The sequence below is a fragment of the Mustelus asterias genome, unplaced genomic scaffold (genome assembly GCF_964213995.1).
Source record: "Mustelus asterias unplaced genomic scaffold, sMusAst1.hap1.1 HAP1_SCAFFOLD_3545, whole genome shotgun sequence".
NCBI classification, from domain to species: domain Eukaryota; kingdom Metazoa; phylum Chordata; class Chondrichthyes; order Carcharhiniformes; family Triakidae; genus Mustelus; species Mustelus asterias.
In genome coordinates, this window is record NW_027593490.1 from 2,501 (window position 1) to 21,823 (window position 19,323).

Below are 19,323 nucleotides of genomic sequence, written 5' to 3' on the forward strand. Positions count from 1 at the left end.
GTGTCAGTGGGTATGGAGATGGGGGCGGGGTTGGGGGGGGGTGTCAGTGGGTATGGAGGTGGGGGCGAGGGGGGTGTCAGTGGGTATGGAGGTGGGGGCGAGGGGGGTGTCAGTGGGTATGGAGGTGGGGGCGGGGTTGGGGGGGTGTCAGTGGGTATGGAGGTGGGGGCGGGGTTGGGTGGGTGTCAGTGGGTATGGAGGTGGGGGCGCGGGGGTGTTAGTGGGTATGGAGGTGGGGGCGGGGTTGGGTGGGTGTCAGTGGGTATGGAGGTGGGGGCGCGGGGGTGTTAGTGGGTATGGAGGTGGGGGCGGGGTTGGGGGGGGCGTCAGTGGGTATGGAGGTGGGGGCGGGGTTGGGGGGGCTGTCAGTGGGTATGGAGGTGGGGGCGGGGTTGGGGGGGTGTCGGTGGGTATGGAGGTGGGGGTGGGGTTGGGGGGTGTCAGTGGGTATGGAGGCGGGGTTGGGGGGGTGTCAGTGGGTATGGAGGTGGGGGCGGGGGGTGTCAGTGGGTATGGAGGTGGGGGCGGGGGGGTGTCAGTGGGTATGGAGGTGGGGGCGGGGGGGTGTCAGTGGGTATGGAGGTGGGGGCGGGGTTGGGGGGGTGTCAGTGGGTATGGAGGTGGGGGCGGGGTTGGGGGGGTGTCAGTGGGTATGGAGGTGGGGGCGGGGGGGGTGTCAGTGGGTATGGAGGTGGGGGCGGGGTTGGGGGGGTGTCAGTGGGTATGGAGGTGGGGGCGGGGTTGGGGGGGTGTCAGTGGGTATGGTGGTGGGGGCGGGGGGGGTGTCGGTGGGTATGGAGGTGGGGGCGGGGTTGGGGGGGGTGTCAGTGGGTATGGAGGTGGGGGCGGGGGGGTGTCAGTGGGTATGGAGGTGGGGGCGGGGTTGGGGGGGGTGTCAGTGGGTATGGAGGTGGGGGTGGGATTGGGGGGTTGTCAGTGGGTATGGAGGTGGGGGCGGGGTTGGGGGGTGTCGGTGGGTATGGAGGTGGGGGCGGGGTTGGGGGGTTGTCAGTGGGTATGGAGGTGGGGGCAGGGTTGGGGGGGTGTCAGTGGGTATGGAGGTGGGGGCGGGGGGGTGTCAGTGGGTATGGAGGTGGGGCGGGGGTTGGGGGGGTGTCAGTGGGTATGGAAGTGGGGGCGGGGGGGGTGTTGGTGGGTATGGAGGTGGGGGCGGGGTTGGGGGGTGTCAGTGGGTATGGAGGTGGGGGCGGGGTTGGGGGGGTGTCAGTGGGTATGGAGGTGGGGGTGGGGGGGTGTCAGTGGGTATGGAGGTGGGGGCGGGGTTGGGGGGGTGTCGGTGGGTGTGGAGGCGGGGGTGGGGGTTGGGGGGGTGTCGGTGGGTATGGAGGTGGGGGTGGGGGGGTGTCAGTGGGTATGGAGGTGGGGTGGTTGGGGGGGTGTCAGTGGGTATGGAGGTGGGGGTGGGGGGGTGTCGGTGGGTATGGAGGTGGGGGTGGGGTGTCAGTGGGTATGGAGGTGGGGGTGGGGGGGGTGTTAGTGGGTATGGAGGTGGGGGCGGGCTGTCAGTGGGTCTGGAGGTGGGGGCGGGGTTGGGGGGCTGTCAGTGGGTATGGAGGTGGGGGCGGGGTTGGGGGGTGTTAGTTGGTATGGAGGTGGGGGCGGGGGGGTGTCAGTGGGTATGGAGGTGGGGGCGGCTGTTGGGGGGGTGTCAGTGGGTATGGAGGCGGGGGTGGGGGTTGGGGTGGTGTCAGTGGGTATGGAGGTGGGGGCGGGGTTGGGGGGGTGTCAGTGGGTATGGAGGTGGGGGCGGGGTTGGGGGGGCTGTCAGTGGGTATGGAGGTGGGGGCGGGATTGGGGGGGTGTCAGTGGGTATGGAGGTGGGGGCGCGGGGGTGTTAGTGGGTATGGAGGTGGGGGCGGGGTTGGGGGGGTGTCAGTGGGTATGGAGGTGGGGGTGGGGTTAGGGGGGTGTCGGTGGGTATGGAGGTGGGGGCGGGGTTGGGGGGTGTCAGTGGGTATGGAGATGGGGGCGGGGTTGGGGGGGGTGTCAGTGGGTATGGAGGTGGGGGCGAGGGGGGTGTCAGTGGGTATGGAGGTGGGGGCGAGGGGGGTGTCAGTGGGTATGGAGGTGGGGGCGGGGTTGGGGGGGTGTCAGTGGGTATGGAGGTGGGGGCGGGGTTGGGTGGGTGTCAGTGGGTATGGAGGTGGGGGCGCGGGGGTGTTAGTGGGTATGGAGGTGGGGGCGGGGTTGGGTGGGTGTCAGTGGGTATGGAGGTGGGGGCGCGGGGGTGTTAGTGGGTATGGAGGTGGGGGCGGGGTTGGGGGGGCGTCAGTGGGTATGGAGGTGGGGGCGGGGTTGGGGGGCTGTCAGTGGGTATGGAGGTGGGGGCGGGGTTGGGGGGGTGTCGGTGGGTATGGAGGTGGGGGTGGGGTTGGGGGGTGTCAGTGGGTATGGAGGCGGGGGTTGGGGGGTGTCAGTGGGTATGGAGGTGGGGGCGGGGGGGTGTCAGTGGGTATGGAGGTGGGGGCGGGGGGGGTGTCAGTGGGTATGGAGGTGGGGGCGGGGGGGTGTCAGTGGGTATGGAGGTGGGGGCGGGGTTGGGGGGGTGTCAGTGGGTATGGAGGTGGGGGCGGGGTTGGGGGGTGTCAGTGGGTATGGAGGTGGGGGCGGGGGGTGTCAGTGGGTATGGAGGTGGGGGCGGGGTTGGGGGGGTGTCAGTGGGTATGGAGGTGGGGGCGGGGTTGGGGGGGTGTCAGTGGGTATGGTGGTGGGGGCGGGGGGGGTGTCGGTGGGTATGGAGGTGGGGGCGGGTTGGGGGGGTGTCAGTGGGTATGGAGGTGGGGCGGGGGGGGTGTCGGTGGGTATGGAGGTGGGGGCGGGGTTGGGGGGGTGTCAGTGGGTATGGAGGTGGGGGTGGGATTGGGGGGTTGTCAGTGGGTATGGAGGTGGGGGCGGGGGGGTGTCAGTGGGTATGGAGGTGGGGGTGGGATTGGGGGGTTGTCAGTGGGTATGGAGGTGGGGCGGGGGGGTGTCAGTGGGTATGGAGGTGGGGGCGGGGTTGGGGGGGTGTCAGTGGGTATGGAGGTGGGGGTGGGATTGGGGGGTTGTCAGTGGGTATGGAGGTGGGGGCGGGGTTGGGGGGTGTCGGTGGGTATGGAGGTGGGGGCGGGGTTGGGGGGTTGTCAGTGGGTATGGAGGTGGGGGCAGGGTTGGGGGGTGTCAGTGGGTATGGAGGTGGGGGCGGGGGGGTGTCAGTGGGTATGGAGGTGGGGCGGGGTTGGGGGGTGTCAGTGGGTATGGAAGTGGGGGCGGGGGGGGTGTTGGTGGGTATGGAGGTGGGGGCGGAGTTGGGGGGTGTCAGTGGGTATGGAGGTGGGGGCGGGGTTGGGGGGGTGTCAGTGGGTATGGAGGTGGGGGTGGGGGGGTGTCAGTGGGTATGGAGGTGGGGGCGGGGTTGGGGGGGTGTCGGTGGGTGTGGAGGCGGGGGTGGGGGTTGGGGGTGTGTCGGTGGGTATGGAGGTGGGGGGCGGGGGGGTGTCAGTGGGTATGGAGGTGGGGGCGGGGTTGGGGGGGTGTCAGTGGGTATGGAAGTGGGGGCGGGGGGGGTGTTGGTGGGTATGGAGGTGGGGGCGGGGTTGGGGGGGTGTCAGTGGGTATGGAGGTGGGGGCGGGGTTGGGGGGGTGTCAGTGGGTATGGAGGTGGGGGTGGGGGGGTGTTAGTGGGTATGGAGGTGGGGGCGGGCTGTCAGTGGGTCTGGAGGTGGGGGCGGGGTTGGGGGGCTGTCAGTGGGTATGGAGGTGGGGGCGGGGTTGGGGGGTGTTAGTTGGTATGGAGGTGGGGGCGGGGGGGTGTCAGTGGGTATGGAGGTGGGGGCGGCTGTTGGGGGGGTGTCAGTGGGTATGGAGGCGGGGGTGGGGGTTGGGGTGGTGTCAGTGGGTATGGAGGTGGGGGCGGGGTTGGGGGGGTGTCAGTGGGTATGGAGGTGGGGGCGGGGTTGGGGGGGCTGTCAGTGGGTATGGAGGTGGGGGCGGGATTGGGGGGGTGTCAGTGGGTATGGAGGTGGGGGCGCGGGGGTGTTAGTGGGTATGGAGGTGGGGGCGGGGTTGGGGGGGGTGTCAGTGGGTATGGAGGTGGGGGTGGGGTTAGGGGGGTGTCGGTGGGTATGGAGGTGGGGGCGGGGTTGGGGGGTGTCAGTGGGTATGGAGATGGGGGCGGGGTTGGGGGGGGTGTCAGTGGGTATGGAGGTGGGGGCGAGGGGGGTGTCAGTGGGTATGGAGGTGGGGGCGAGGGGGGTGTCAGTGGGTATGGAGGTGGGGGCGGGGTTGGGGGGGTGTCAGTGGGTATGGAGGTGGGGGCGGGGTTGGGTGGGTGTCAGTGGGTATGGAGGTGGGGGCGCGGGGGTGTTAGTGGGTATGGAGGTGGGGGCGGGGTTGGGTGGGTGTCAGTGGGTATGGAGGTGGGGGCGCGGGGGTGTTAGTGGGTATGGAGGTGGGGGCGGGGTTGGGGGGGGCGTCAGTGGGTATGGAGGTGGGGGCGGGGTTGGGGGGGCTGTCAGTGGGTATGGAGGTGGGGGCGGGGTTGGGGGGGTGTCGGTGGGTATGGAGGTGGGGGTGGGGTTGGGGGGTGTCAGTGGGTATGGAGGCGGGGTTGGGGGGGTGTCAGTGGGTATGGAGGTGGGGGCGGGGGGGTGTCAGTGGGTATGGAGGTGGGGGCGGGGGGGTGTCAGTGGGTATGGAGGTGGGGGCGGGGGGTGTCAGTGGGTATGGAGGTGGGGGCGGGGTTGGGGGGGTGTCAGTGGGTATGGAGGTGGGGGCGGGGTTGGGGGGGTGTCAGTGGGTATGGAGGTGGGGGCGGGGGGGTGTCAGTGGGTATGGAGGTGGGGGCGGGGTTGGGGGGGTGTCAGTGGGTATGGAGGTGGGGGCGGGGTTGGGGGGGTGTCAGTGGGTATGGTGGTGGGGGCGGGGGGGGTGTCGGTGGGTATGGAGGTGGGGGCGGGGTTGGGGGGGGTGTCAGTGGGTATGGAGGTGGGGGCGGGGGGGTGTCGGTGGGTATGGAGGTGGGGGCGGGGTTGGGGGGGTGTCAGTGGGTATGGAGGTGGGGGTGGGATTGGGGGGTTGTCAGTGGGTATGGAGGTGGGGGCGGGGGGGTGTCAGTGGGTATGGAGGTGGGGGTGGGATTGGGGGGTTGTCAGTGGGTATGGAGGTGGGGGCGGGGGGGTGTCAGTGGGTATGGAGGTGGGGGCGGGGTTGGGGGGGTGTCAGTGGGTATGGAGGTGGGGGTGGGATTGGGGGGTTGTCAGTGGGTATGGAGGTGGGGGCGGGGTTGGGGGGTGTCGGTGGGTATGGAGGTGGGGGCGGGGTTGGGGGGTTGTCAGTGGGTATGGAGGTGGGGGCAGGGTTGGGGGGGTGTCAGTGGGTATGGAGGTGGGGGCGGGGGGGTGTCAGTGGGTATGGAGGTGGGGGCGGGGTTGGGGGGGTGTCAGTGGGTATGGAAGTGGGGGCGGGGGGGGTGTTGGTGGGTATGGAGGTGGGGGCGGAGTTGGGGGGTGTCAGTGGGTATGGAGGTGGGGGCGGGGTTGGGGGGGTGTCAGTGGGTATGGAGGTGGGGGTGGGGGGGTGTCAGTGGGTATGGAGGTGGGGGCGGGGTTGGGGGGGTGTCGGTGGGTGTGGAGGCGGGGGTGGGGGTTGGGGGTGTGTCGGTGGGTATGGAGGTGGGGGGCGGGGGGGTGTCAGTGGGTATGGAGGTGGGGGCGGGGTTGGGTGGGTGTCAGTGGGTATGGAAGTGGGGGCGGGGGGGGTGTTGGTGGGTATGGAGGTGGGGGCGGGGTTGGGGGGGTGTCAGTGGGTATGGAGGTGGGGGCGGGGTTGGGGGGGTGTCAGTGGGTATGGAGGTGGGGGTGGGGGGGTGTCAGTGGGTATGGAGGTGGGGGCGGGGTTGGGGGGGTGTCGGTGGGTGTGGAGGCGGGGGTGGGGGTTGGGGGTGTGTCGGTGGGTATGGAGGTGGGGGGCGGGGGGGTGTCAGTGGGTATGGAGGTGGGGGCGGGGTTGGGGGGGTGTCAGTGGGTATGGAAGTGGGGGCGGGGGGGGTGTTGGTGGGTATGGAGGTGGGGGCAGGGTTGGGGGGGTGTCAGTGGGTATGGAGGTGGGGGCGGGGTTGGGGGGGTGTCAGTGGGTATGGAGGTGGGGGTGGGGGGGTGTCAGTGGGTATGGAGGTGGGGGCGGGGTTGGGGGGGTGTTGGTGGGTATGGAGGTGGGGGCGGGGTTGAGGGGGTGTCAGTGGGTATGGAGGTGGGGGCGGGGTTGGGGGGGTGTCGGTGGGTATGGAGGTGGGGGCGGGGGGGGTGTCGGTGGGTATGGAGGTGGGGGCGGGGTTGGGGGGTTGTCAGTGGGTATGGAGGTGGGGGCAGGGTTGGGGGGGCTGTCAGTGGGTATGGAGGTGGGGGCGGGGTTGGGGGGGTGTCAGTGGGTATGGAGGTGGGGGCGGGGTTGGGGGGGTGTCAGTGGGTATGGAGGTGGGGGTGGGATTGGGGGGGTGTCAGTGGGTATGGAGGTGGGGGCGGGGTTGGGGGGTGTCGGTGGGTATGGAGGTGGGGGCGGGGTTGGGGGGTTGTCAGTGGGTATGGAGGTGGGGGCGGGGGGGGGTCGGTGGGTATGGAGGTGGGGGCGGGGGGGTGTCAGTGGGTATGGAGGTGGGGGCGGGGTTGGGGGGGTGTCAGTGGGTATGGAGGTGGGGGCGGGGGGGGTGTCGGTGGGTATGGAGGTGGGGGCGGGGGGGTGTCAGTGGGTATGGAGGTGGGGGCGGGGTTGGGGGGGGTGTCAGTGGGTATGGAGGTGGGGGTGGGATTGGGGGGGTGTCAGTGGGTATGGAGGTGGGGGCGGGGTTGGGGGGTGTCAGTGGGTATGGAGGTGGGGGCGGGGTTGGGGGGTGTCGGTGGGTATGGAGGTGGGGGCGGGGTTGGGGGGTTGTCAGTGGGTATGGAGGTGGGGGCGGGGGGGTGTCAGTGGGTATGGAGGTGGGGGCGGGGTTGGGGGGGTGTCAGTGGGTATGGAGGCGGGGGTGGGGTTTGGGGGGGTGTCAGTGGGTATGGAGGTGGGGGCAGGGGGGGACATCGCGGGAAGACAGAGTCACAGAGATTCACAGCATTGGAAACAGGCCCTTCTGCCCATCTTCTCCATGCCGCTCCTTTTTTAAAAAAAAAACCCCTAAGCTCGTCCCAATTGTAAAGTGAAGTTTATTTATCAACGTCACAAGTGAGGCTTCCATTAACACCGCAATGAAGTTACTGTGAGAATCCCCCAGTCGCCCACACTCCGGCACCTGTTCGGGTAACACTGAGGGAGAATTTAGCACGGCCCAATGCACCCTAACCCGCACGTCTTTCAGACTGTGGGAGGAAACCGGAGCACCCGGAGGAAGCCCGCGCAGACACAAAGAACAGGACAGCACAGGAAACAGGCCCTTCGGCCCTCCAAGCCTGTGCCGCTCCTTGGTCCAACCAGACCAATCGTTTGTATCCCTCCATTCCCAGGCTGCTCATGTGACTATCCAGGTAAGTCTTAAACGATGTCAGCGTGCCTGCCTCCACCACCCTACTTGGCAGCGCATTCCAGGCCCCCACCACCCTCTGTGTAAAAAACATCCCTCTGATATCTGAGTTATACTTCGCCCCTCTCACCTTGAGCCCGTGACCCCTCGTGATCGTCACCTCCAACCTGGGAAAAAGCTTCCCACCGTTCACCCTATCTATACCCTTCATAATCTTGTACACCTCTATTAGATCTCCCCTCATTCTCCGTCTTTCCAGGGAGAACAAGCCCAGTTTACCCAATCTCTCCTCATAGCTAAGACCCTCCATACCAGGCAACATCCTGGTAAACCTTCTCTGCACTCTCTCTAACGCCTCCACGTCCTTCTGGTAGTGCGGCGACCAGAACTGGACGCAGTATTCCAAATGTGGCCTAACCAGCGTTCTATACAGCTGCATCATCAGACTCCAGCTTTTATACTCTATACCCCGTCCTATAAAGGCAAGCATGCCATATGCCTTCTTCACCACCTTCTCCACCTGTGCTGCCACCTTCAAGGATTTGTGGACTTGCACACCCAGGTCCCTCTGTGTTTCTATACTCAGGCAGACACGGGGAGAATGTGCGAACTCCACACAGACAGTGACCCGAGCCGGGAATCGAACCCGGGTCCCTGGCGCTGTGAGGCAGCAGTGCTAACCCACTGCGCCACTGTGCTGCCCCCAATAGACACATAGAGGTTTACAGAATTGGAAACAGGCCCTTCGGCCCAACTTGTCCATGCTGCCCTTTTTTTATACCCCTAAGCTAATCCCAATATCCCTCGTTTGCCCCATATCCCTCTATACCCATCTTACCCATGGAACTGTCTAAATGCTTTTTAAAAGACAAAATTGTACCCGCCTCTACTACTGCCTCTGGCAGCTCGTTCCAGACACTCGCCACCCTCTGTGTGATAAAATTGTCCCTCTGGACACTTTTGTATCTCTCCCCTCTCACCTTAAACCTACGCCCTCTAGTTTTAGACTCCCCTACCTTTGGGAAAAGATATTGACTATCTAGCTGATCTGTGCCCCTCATTATTTTATAGACCTCTATAAGATCACCCCTCAGCCTCCTACGCTCCAGAGAAAAAAGTCCCAGTCTATCCAGCCTCTCCTTATAACTCAATCCATCAAGTCCCGGTAGCATCCCAGTAAATCTTTTCTGCACTCTTTCTAGTTTAATAATATCCTTTCTATAATAGGGTGACCAGAACTGTGCACAGTATTCCAAGTGTAACCTCATTCTCCTCTTTGCCCAGACACCTGGGGATTGAGTGAAAGACTAACTTCACCCCATGGCAGAGAGCTTGTGTGTCCTCTCTGCTGCTCAAGGGGCTGAATGGCCTCCTCCTGTTCCCATGCCCAGGCTCGAGGAGGGGCTGAATGGCCTCATCTGTGTAACAGCCTCAACGAGGGGATGAATGGCCTCCTCCTGTTCCTGTGTAACAGGCTCGAGGGGCAGAACGGCCTCCTCCTGTTCCTGTGTGAGTGGCTTGGGGAGAGGGCTGAATGGCCTCCTCCTGTTCCTGTGTAACAGGCTCGCGAGAGAGAGGGGCTGAATGGCCTCCTCCTGTTCCTGTGTAACAGGCTCGAGGGAGAGGGGCTGAATGGCCTCCTCCTGTTCCTGTGTAACAGGCTCGCGAGAGAGAGGGGCTGAATGGCCTCCTCCTGTTCCTGTGTAACAGGCTCGCGAGAGAGAGGGGCTGAATGGCCTCCTCCTGTTCCTGTGTAACAGGCCCGAAGGGCAGAACGTCCTCCTCCTGTTCCTGTATAAGTGGCTCAGGGAGAGGGGCTGAATGGCCTCCTCCTGTTCCTGTGTAACAGGCTCGCGAGAGAGAGGGGCTGAATGGCCTCCTCCTGTTCCTGTGTAACAGGCTCGAGGGAGAGAGAGGGGCTGAATGTCCTCCTCCTGTTCCTGTGTAACAGGCTCGAGAGAGAGAGAGAGAGAGGGGCTGAGTGGCCTGATCCTGTTCCTGTGTAACAAGTTGGAGAGAGAGGGGCTGAATGGCCTCCTCCTGTTCCTGTGTAACAGGCTCGAGGAGAGGGGCTGAGTGGCCTCCTCCTGTTCCTGTGTAACTGGCTCGAGGGAGAGGGGCTGAATGGCCTCCTCCTGTTCCTGTGTTGGAGGCTGGGGAATCTGATTGGCTCTCATTTTGCCACAGGCGCGTGTGTGGCCTACTTTCTAACCAAGAGGAGGGAATATCGGAATGCCATGAATCCCTACAAGAGCCTGAAGGAACGGGAGGACAAGAAACTCAGGAGCCGGCGGTACCGGGTGAGTGACATCGAGGGTCAGGGGTTAAACCGAGGGAGCCAGCCGGAGAGGGTTTGGGTCCATTGGGATTGTGTACAGTGGGAGTGGACGGGAAGGGGATTGGGATTGTGTACAGTGGGAGTGACGGGAAGGGGATTGGGATTGTGTACAGTGGGAGTGAACGGGAAAGGGTTTGGGATTGTGTACAGTGGGAGTGACGGGAAGGGGATTGGGATTGTGTACAGTGGGAGTGAACGGGAAGGGGTTTGGGATTGTGTACAGTGGGAGTGAACGGGAAGGGGATTGGGATTGTGTACAGTGGGAGTGAACGGGAAGGGGTTTGGGTCCATTGGGATTATGTCCAGTGGGAGTGAACGGGAAGGGGTTTGGGATTGTGTACAGTGGGAGTGAACAGGAAGGGGTTTGGGATTGGGATTATGTCCAGTGGGAGTGAACGGGAAGGGGTTTGGATCCATTGGGATTGTGTAGAGTGGGAGTGAATGGGAAGGGGTTTGGGATTGGGATTGTGTACAGTGGGAGTGAACGGGAAGGGGATTGTGTAGAGTGGGAGTGAACGGGAAGGGGTTTGGGTCCATTGGGATTGTGTAGAGTGGGAGTGAATGGGAAGGGGTTTGGGATTGGGATTGTGTACAGTGGGAGTGAACGGGAAGGGGATTGTGTAGAGTGGGAGTGAACGGGAAGGGGTTTGGGTCCATTGGGATTGTGTACAGTGGGAGTGAGCGGGAAGGGGTTTGGATCCATTGGGATTGTGTACAGTGGGAGTGAACGGGAAGGGGTTTGGATCCATTGGGATTGTGTAGAGTGGGAGTGAATGGGAAGGGGTTTGGGATTGGGATTGTGTACAGTGGGAGTGAACGGGAAGGGGATTGTGTAGAGTGGGAGTGAACGGGAAGGGGTTTGGGTCCATTGGGATTGTGTACAGTGGGAGTGAGCGGGAAGGGGTTTGGATCCATTGGGATTGTGTACAGTGGGAGTGAACGGGAAGGGGTTTGGGTCCATTGGGATTGTGTACAGTGGGAGTGAACAGGAAGGGGTTTGGGATTGGGATTATGTCCAGTGGGAGTGAACGGGAAGGGGTTTGGATCCATTGGGATTGTGTACAGTGGGAGTGAACGGGAAGGGGTTTGGATCCATTGGGATTGTGTAGAGTGGGAGTGAATGGGAAGGGGTTTGGGATTGGGATTGTGTACAGTGGGAGTGAACGGGAAGGGGTTTGGGTCCATTGGGATTGTGTACAGTGGGAGTGAACGGGAAGGGGTTTGGGTCCATTGGGATTGTGGACAGTGGGAGTGAACGGGAAGGGGTTTGGGTCCATTGGGATTGTGTACAGTGGGAGTGAACGGGAAGGGGTTTGGGTCCATTGGGATTGTGTACAGTGGGAGTGAACGGGAGGGGTTTGGGTCCATTGGGATTGTGCACAGTGGGAGTGAACGGGAAGGGGTTTGGGATTGTGTACAGTGGGAGTGAACGGGAAGGGGTTTGGATCCATTGGAATTGTGTACAGCGGGAGTGAACGGGAAGGGGTTTGGATCCATTGGGATTGTGTACAGTGGGAGTGAACGGGAGGGGTTTGGGTCCATTGGGATTGTGCACAGTGGGAGTGAACGGGAAGGGGATTGGAATTGGGATTGTGTCGAGTGGGAGTGAATGGGAAGGGTATTGGGATTGTGTACAGTGGGAGTGAACGGGAAGGGGTTTGGGTCCATTGGGATTGTGCACAGTGGGAGTGAACGGGAAGGGGATTGGAATTGGGATTGTGTCGAGTGGGAGTGAATGGGAAGGGGATTGGGATTGTGTACAGTGGGAGTGAACGGGAAGGGGTTTGGGATTGTGTACAGTGGGAGTGAACGGGAAGGGGATTGGGATTGTGTACAGTGGGAGTGAACGGGAAGGGGATTGGGATTGTGGACAGTGGGAGTGAACGGGAATGGGTTTGGGATTGTGTACAGTGGGAGTGAATGGGAAGGGGTTTGGGTCCATGGGGATTTTGTACAGTGGGAGTGAACAGGAAGGGCTTTGGGATTGGGATCGTGTAGAGTGGGAGTGAACGGGAAGGAGTTTGGAATTGGGATTGTGTACAGTGGGAGTGAATGGGAAGAGGTTTGGGTCCATTGGGATTGTGTACAGTGGGAGTGAATGGGAAGAGGGTTGGGGCCATTGGGATTGTGTAGAGTGGGAGTGAACGGGAAGGGGATTGGGTTCATTGGGATTGTGTACAGTGGGAGTGACGGGAAGGGGATTGGGTTCATTGGGATTGTGTACAGTGGGAGTGAACGGGAAGAGGTTTGGGTCCATTGGGATTGTGTAGAGTGGGAGTGAATGGGAAGGGGATTGGGTTCATTGGGATTGTGTACAGTGGGAGTGACGGGAAGGGGATTGGGGAAATCGGGATACTGGAACTCGCTGCCTGACCTCTGACCTCTCTCTTTCTCTCTCTCTCTGATTGGCTCTCCAGCTCTTTGGGGCGCGCTCGGCGATCGTCCGCCTCTTCAGCGCCGAGGACCAGCAGCTGTGGGGGACCGCCAGCGAGGAGTTGATGTCGGACGAGGAGGACAGCCCCTTGGAGCCGGGGGTGTGGGTGGCCCGCAGCCCTCGCTTCCGCCCCCCCGACCTCAGCGACCTCTGCCGCCGGCTAGACGCCAACTCCAAACACGGGCTGCGGCCCAACCGGGTCTCCGGCCCCCCCTCCGACCGCCTGCCCTCCTCCGCCACTGAGCTGGGCCTCTTCCCCACTCCCCCCCCTCCTCCTCCCCCTCCCCGTCTGCTCTGCCACCCCCTGGGGGAAGGGCAAGACCTGCAGCCTCACCCCTTCGTGGAGGTCAAGGTGGAGAAGGATGATTGAAGAGGGAGGGGGTGGTTTGACGCTCACCCCATGTCCCCCGCCCCCCGCCGCCAGTACAGAGACAGGAGAAACTAATACCATTGCAATCGGACCAGCCCCCCCCTGCCCGCTCCCCCCTCATAGAAACCCTACAGTACAGAAAGAGGCCATTCGGCCCATCAAGTCTGCACCGACCACAATCCCACCCAGGCCCTACCCCCATATATTTACCCACTAATCCCTCTAACCTAAGCATCTCAGGACTCTAAGGGGCAATTTTTAACCTGGCCAATCCACCTAACCTGCACATCTTTGGACTGTGGGAGGAAACCGGAGCACCCGGAGGAAACCCACGCAGACACGAGGAGAATGTGCAAACTCCACACAGACAGTGACCCGAGCCGGGAATCGAACCCGGGACCCTGGAGCTGTGAAGTAGCAGTGCTAATCACTGTGCTATGCCGCCCAGGAAACCCTCGTTCGGGTTTGCACAGTGGGGCGCTGACCCTCCCACAGTGCGGCGCTTCCTCAGCACTGACCCTCCCACAGTGCGGCGCTCCCTCAGCACTGACCCTCCCACAGTGCGGCGCTCCCTCAGCACCGACCCTCCCACAGTGCGGCGCTCCCTCAGCACTGACCCTCCCACAGTGCGGCGCTCCCTCAGCACTGACCCTCCCACAGTGCGGCGCTCCCTCAGCACTGACCCTCCCCACAGTGCGGCGCTCCCTCAGCACTGACCCTCCCCACAGTGCGGCACTCCCTCAGCACCGACCCTCCCCACAGTGCGGCGCTCCCTCAGCACTGACCCTCCCCACAGTGCGGCGCTCCCTCAGCACTGACCCTCCCCACAGTGCGGCGCTCCCTCAGCACTGACCCTCCCACAGTGCGGCGCTCCCTCAGCACTGACCCCCCCACAGTGCGGAGCTCCCTCAGCACTGACCCTCCCCACAGTGCGGCACTCCCTCAGCACTGACCCTCCCCACAGTGCGGCGCTCCCTCAGCACTGACCCTCCCGCAGTGCGGCGCTCCCTCAGCACTGACCCTCCCCACAGTGCGGCGCTCCCTCAGCACTGACCCTCCCACAGTGCGGCGCTCCCTCAGCACTGACCCTCCCACAGTGCGGCGCTCCCTCAGCACTGACCCTCCCACAGTGCGGCGCTCCCTCAGCACTGACCCTCCCACAGTGCGGCGCTCCCTCAGCACTGACCCTCCCACAGTGCGACGCTCCCTCAGCACTGACCCTCCCACAGTGCGGCGCTCCCTCAGCACCGACCCTCCCACAGTGCGGCGCTCCCTCAGCACTGACCCTCCCACAGTGCGGCGCTCCCTCAGCACTGACCCTCCCACAGTGCGGCGCTCCCTCAGCACTGACCCTCCCACAGTGCGGCGCTCCCTCAGCACTGACCCTCCCACAGTGCGGCGCTCCCTCAGCACTGATCCTCCCATAGTGCGGCGCTCCCTCAGCACTGACCCTCCCACAGTGCGGCGCTCCCTCAATATTAGCCTCAGTGTTCTGCACTCAGATTGTGATGTGAGCTGCCCACAGACAGTGGGATCCTTCTGTGTACTTTCTGTCAATTCCAGAGCTGTGGGTCTTTGCGGGGCGGGGTGGGGAGGGGGGGGGCTGCTATAAATGGGGAGAAATAAAGCAAAGTTTATGGAATTGAAATCTCCCATTCTTATCTCAGAATCTGTCCCCCCTCCCCCCATCTTGTCCCACTCTCCTCCTCTCTCTCCCATCCTCATCCTCCCTTCTCCATCCCTCTTTCCTTCCACCTTCCACCTCAGCCGTTCAGTCTCACAAGATGCAGGAGCAGCACCAATGCAGCAGGAATGCAGAGGAGGCGACGGTGCAGCACCCATGCAAACAGCCATTTGTAACGTGGAGGGCGCCACCAATGCAAGGAGTACTGCAGCGCCAATGCAGCAGCCCTCCTGTGCCAGTCGCTGGGCACGGCAGGAATGCAGCCGCACCGATGCAGCAGGACGGTGCCAATAACTGTGAGCAGTGGCGGCAGCGGCACCAATGCAGTAGCAACGTAGCAGCACCGATGCAGCATCTGTCTGCCAGTCAATGGCTGCAGCAGCACACATGAACCAGGCCACACTATGCAGCACCACCAATGCAGATAGAATGCAGCAGCACCAATGCAGCAAAAAAAAACTTGCAATGCAGCCGGGGAAGCAGCACCACCAAAGCAGCAGCCCTGCAGCGGTCACCGGTTGCAGCAGCAGCAATCCCGTGCCATTTACTGGGTGCAACAGCACTAATGCAGCACCCCATGTGATCCAGCACCAATGCAGCAGCACCAATGCAGCAAAACGCAGTGGCAATGCATCACTAGTGCAGCCGCAGCACTAGTGCAGCCACTGCACAGCAACACCAATGCAGCTAAACGCGAAATGCAGCAGCACCAATGCAGCGGCCATGCGTCGGTCACTGGGAGCAGCACCGCCAATGCAGTTGGAATGCAGCAGCACCAACGCTGCAGCAGTGCAGAGAAAACAGGTTATGCCGCAGCACCAATTGCAGTAGGGGAGATCAGCAGCACTAATGCAGCAGCCCTGTGCCGATCATTGCGAATAGCACTACCAATGCAGTTGGAATGCAGCAGCGCCAATCCAGCAGCCCCAATGCAACAGGGAAAGCACCAGCACCAATACAGCACTCCTTTGTGAACCAGCACCAATGCAGGGAGGAGGAATGCCGCAGCACCAAATGCAGCCGCAGCAATGCAGCACCGATGCATCTAAACTCTCCAAATGCTGCAGCATCAAACGCAGCACCACTGATGCAGCAGCCTGTGCCACTCACTGGTAGCACCACCAATGCAGCGCTAACGCAGCAGCAATGCAGCAAAACCTTGCAATGCAGCAGCACTAATTCAGACGGGTAAGCAGCAGCTCCAATGCAGCAGCCCTGTACCCGCCATTGGGAACAGCACCAACATTGCAGTTGGAATGCAGCAGCACCAATGCAGTAGCTACAATGCTGCTGCAGCAATGCAGCAGCCTTGCGTCAGTCACTGAAATGCGAAAGGAGTAGCACCATTGCTGCAATCCTGTGCTGGTCACTGGGACTAGCACCACCAATGCAGTTGGCATGCAGCAGCAATGCAGCACCACAAATGCAGCAGCACGAACGCAACCGCAATGCAGCGGCCCTGTACCAGTCACTGGCTGCAGAAGCACCAATGCAGTTGGAATGCAGCAGCAATGCAGCATCCCTGTACCAGTCACTGGTTACAGCAGCGCCAATGCAGCACCCCTTTGTGATCCATCACCAATGCAGCAGGAGAAACGAAGCAGCACCAATGCATCAAGACACAGCACCAATGCAGCAGCATCAATTCGGCACATGCAACAGCAAAGCAGCACAAATGCAGCCGCCACAATGCCGCAGCACCGATGCAGCAAAATCTGGCCATGCAGCACCACCAATGCAGCACCCCGTTGTGATCCAGCACCAATTCCGCAGCTGTGCGGCAGTCACTGGGAGCAGCACCACCAATGCAGTTGGAGTACCAGCGCAGCAGCATCACCAATGAAGCGGCTCCAATGCATCACTAACACTGCAGCAATGCCGCAAAACAGGCAATGTAGCATTAGTGCAACAGCCACATACCAGTCACTGGCTGCAGCAGCACCCCTTTGTGATGCAGCACCAGGAGGAATGCAGGACAAATGCGGCAAGATGCAGCAGCACCAATGTTGCATTGCTACTGGAACGATGCATTGCTGCGGCACTGCTGCTCCATTGGTGCGACTGCAACAAGTGACTGGTACAGGCCTGCTACATTGCTGTTTCATTGGAGCTGCTGCATTGGTGGTGGTGCTCCCAGTGACTGGCACAGAGCTGCTGTATTGGTGCTGTTGCATTGCACGTTATTGCTTCTGCATTAGCGCTGCATTGATACTGCTGCATTGCTGCTCCATTGGTGGTGGTGGTGGTTCTCCCACTGACCGACACAGGGCTGCTGCATTGGTGCTGCAGCATTGGTAGATTTTAGCTGCATTGGTGCTGCTGCATTGCTCCTGCTGCACTGCTGGTGCATTTTGCTGCATTGGTGTTGCTGCATTCCTCCTGCTGCATTGGTGCTGGATCTCACAAGTGCTGAACTGGTGCGGCTGCATTCCTCCTGCTGCATTGCTGCTGCTGCATTGCAGCTGCATTCCAACTGCATTATAGATATAGATAGGCTGGAAATTTGGGCAAAGAAATAGCAGATGGAGTTCAATCCTGATAAATGCGAAGTGATGCATTTTGGTAGAACTAACATCGGGGGGAGCTATACCATAAATGGCAGAACCATAAAGGGTGTAGATACGCAGAGGGACCTGGGTGTGCAAGTCCACAGATCCTTGAAGGTGACGTCACAGGTGGAGAAGGTAGTGAATAAGGCATATGGCATGCTTGCCTTTATAGGACGGGGTATAGAGTATAAAAGTTGGGGTCTGATGTTGCGGTTGTATAGAACGTTGGTTCGGCCGCATTTGGAATACTGCGTCCAGTTCTGGTCGCCGCACTACCAGAAGGACGTGGAGGCTTTAGAGAGTGCAGAGAAGGTTTACCAGGATGTTGCCTGGTATGGAAGGGCTTAGTTATGAGGAGAGATTGGGTAAACTGGGGTTGTTCTCCCTGGAAAGACGGAGGATGAGGGGTGACCTAATAGAAAGGCATAGATAGGGTGAACGGTGCGAAGCTTTTCCCCAGGTCGGTGGTGGCGTTCACGAGGGGTCATAGGTTCAAGGTGAAGGGGGGGAGGTTTAACACGGATATCAGAAGGACGTATTTTACACAGAGGGTGGTGGGGGCCTGGAATGCGCTGCCGGGCAAGGTGGTGGAGGCGGACACACTGGGAACGTTTAAGACTTATCTAGATAGCCATATGAACGGAGTGGGAATGGAGGGATACAAAAGAATGGTCTAGTTTGGACCAGGGAGTGGCACGGGCTTGGAGGGCCGAAGGGCCTGTTCCTGTGCTGTATTGTTTTTTGCATTGGTGGTGCTACTCCCTACTCCCTGCTGCATTTGGAGAGTTTGGCTGCATTGGTGCCGCTGTGCTGCGATTGCATTGGTGCTGCTGCAACCACTGACTGGCGCAGGGCTGCTGCGTGGTGTTGCACTGGTGCTGCCGCATTGGTGCTGCTGCATTCCAACTGCATTGGTGGTGCTGCTCCCAATGACCAGCACAGGGCTGCTGCATTGGTGGTGTTGCTTCCCCTGCTGTGTTGGTGCTGCTGCATTTCAAGATTTTGCTGCATTGGTGCTGTGGCGCTGCTGTGGCTGCATCGGTGCTGCATTGCTTCTGCTGCCCTCCTGCTGCATTGGTGCTGGATCACAGAGTGTTGCTGCTGCATCCAGTGACTGGCACAGGAATGCTGCATTGCTGCTGCTCTGATGCTGCTGCAGCCAGCGACCCTTGCTGCTGCATTGGCACTGCATTGGTGCCGCTGAATCGCTGCTGCATTGGTGGTGCTCCCGGGGCCTGGCACATGGCATGTGTGCTGCTGCATTGCTGCTACATTGTGACTGGCACAGGGCTGCTGCCTTGTTGCTTCAGCATTGTTGCTGCTGCATTGGTGCTGCTGCTTTCCAACTCCATTGGTGGTGCTGCTCCCAATGCCCGGCACAGGGCTGCTGCATTGGTGCTACTACATCTGTAGTGTTTAGCTGCATTGGTGCAGCCGCACTGGCTGCTGATGCCATGCTAGCTTTTGCAGCTGTGGTGCGGCTGCATCGTTGCATCATTCCAAATGCATTGGTGGTGCTGCTCCCAGTGACCGGCACAGGGCTGCTGCATTGCTGGTGCTGCTTTCCACTGCTGCATTGGGTTATTTTAGCTGCATTGGTGCTGCTGTGCTGCGGCTGCATTGGTGTTGCATTCTTCCTGCTGCATTTGGTGCTGGATCACAAAAGGGTGCTGCAGTGGTGCGCTGCACCAAATGACCGACACAGGAATGTGGCTTTGCTACTGGAATGTTGCACTGCTGCGGCATTGGTGCTGCTACTATAAATGACTGGTACAGGCCTCCTGCATTGCTGCTGCTGCATTGGTCGTGGTGCTCCTAGTGACCGGCACAGGGTTGCTGCTCTCCACTGCTCCTGCATTGGGAGGGTTTTGCTGCATTGGTGCTCCTGCATTGCTGTGGCATCATTCCAAATGTATTGACGGTGCTGCTCCCAGTGATCGGCACCGGGCTGCTGCATTGGTACTGCTGCTTTCCGCTGCCGCATTGGGATACTTTTGCTGCATTGGTGCTGCATTGTTGCTGCGTTTTGCTGCATTGGTGCTGCTGCGTTCCTCCTGCTGCAATAGTGCTGGATCACAATGGGGTGCTGCATTATTGCTGCTGAACACAGTGACTGACACACGCATGCTCCATTGCTTCGGCATAGCTGCTGCATTGGTGCCACTGGAAACAGTGACTTGTACAGGGCTACTGCATTGGTGCTACTGCTTCCCTGCTGCATTGGTGCGGCTGCATTACATGGCTTTGCTGCATTGCTGCTGCATTCCAACTGCATTGGTGGTGCTCCCAGTGACTGGCACATGACATTGGTGTTGCTGCCTCCCCTGCTGCATTGGTGCGGTTGCATCGCAAATGTTTGTTGCATTGGTGCTGCTGCATCGTCGCTGTATTGGTGCTGCAATGCTGATGGGTTTTGCTGCATTGGTGCCGCTGAATTCCTC

General features: G+C 61.2%; 1 protein-coding gene across 1 annotated transcript in view; it reads left to right on the forward strand.

Annotated features, from left to right (window-relative positions):
* LOC144490644 (uncharacterized protein C14orf93 homolog) overlaps positions 1–16,911 on the forward strand; it is a gene marked incomplete at its 5' end in the record, with an annotated part of 18,569 nt that extends 1,658 nt beyond the window's left edge. Inside the window, 2 exons of the mRNA XM_078208344.1 lie at positions 9,695–9,807; positions 12,263–16,911. Of these exons, the coding sequence (XP_078064470.1) occupies positions 9,695–9,807; positions 12,263–12,649 (500 nt within the window). The remainder of the gene's footprint in view (positions 1–9,694; positions 9,808–12,262) is intronic.
* Between the last annotated feature and the right edge of the window lie 2,412 nt (positions 16,912–19,323).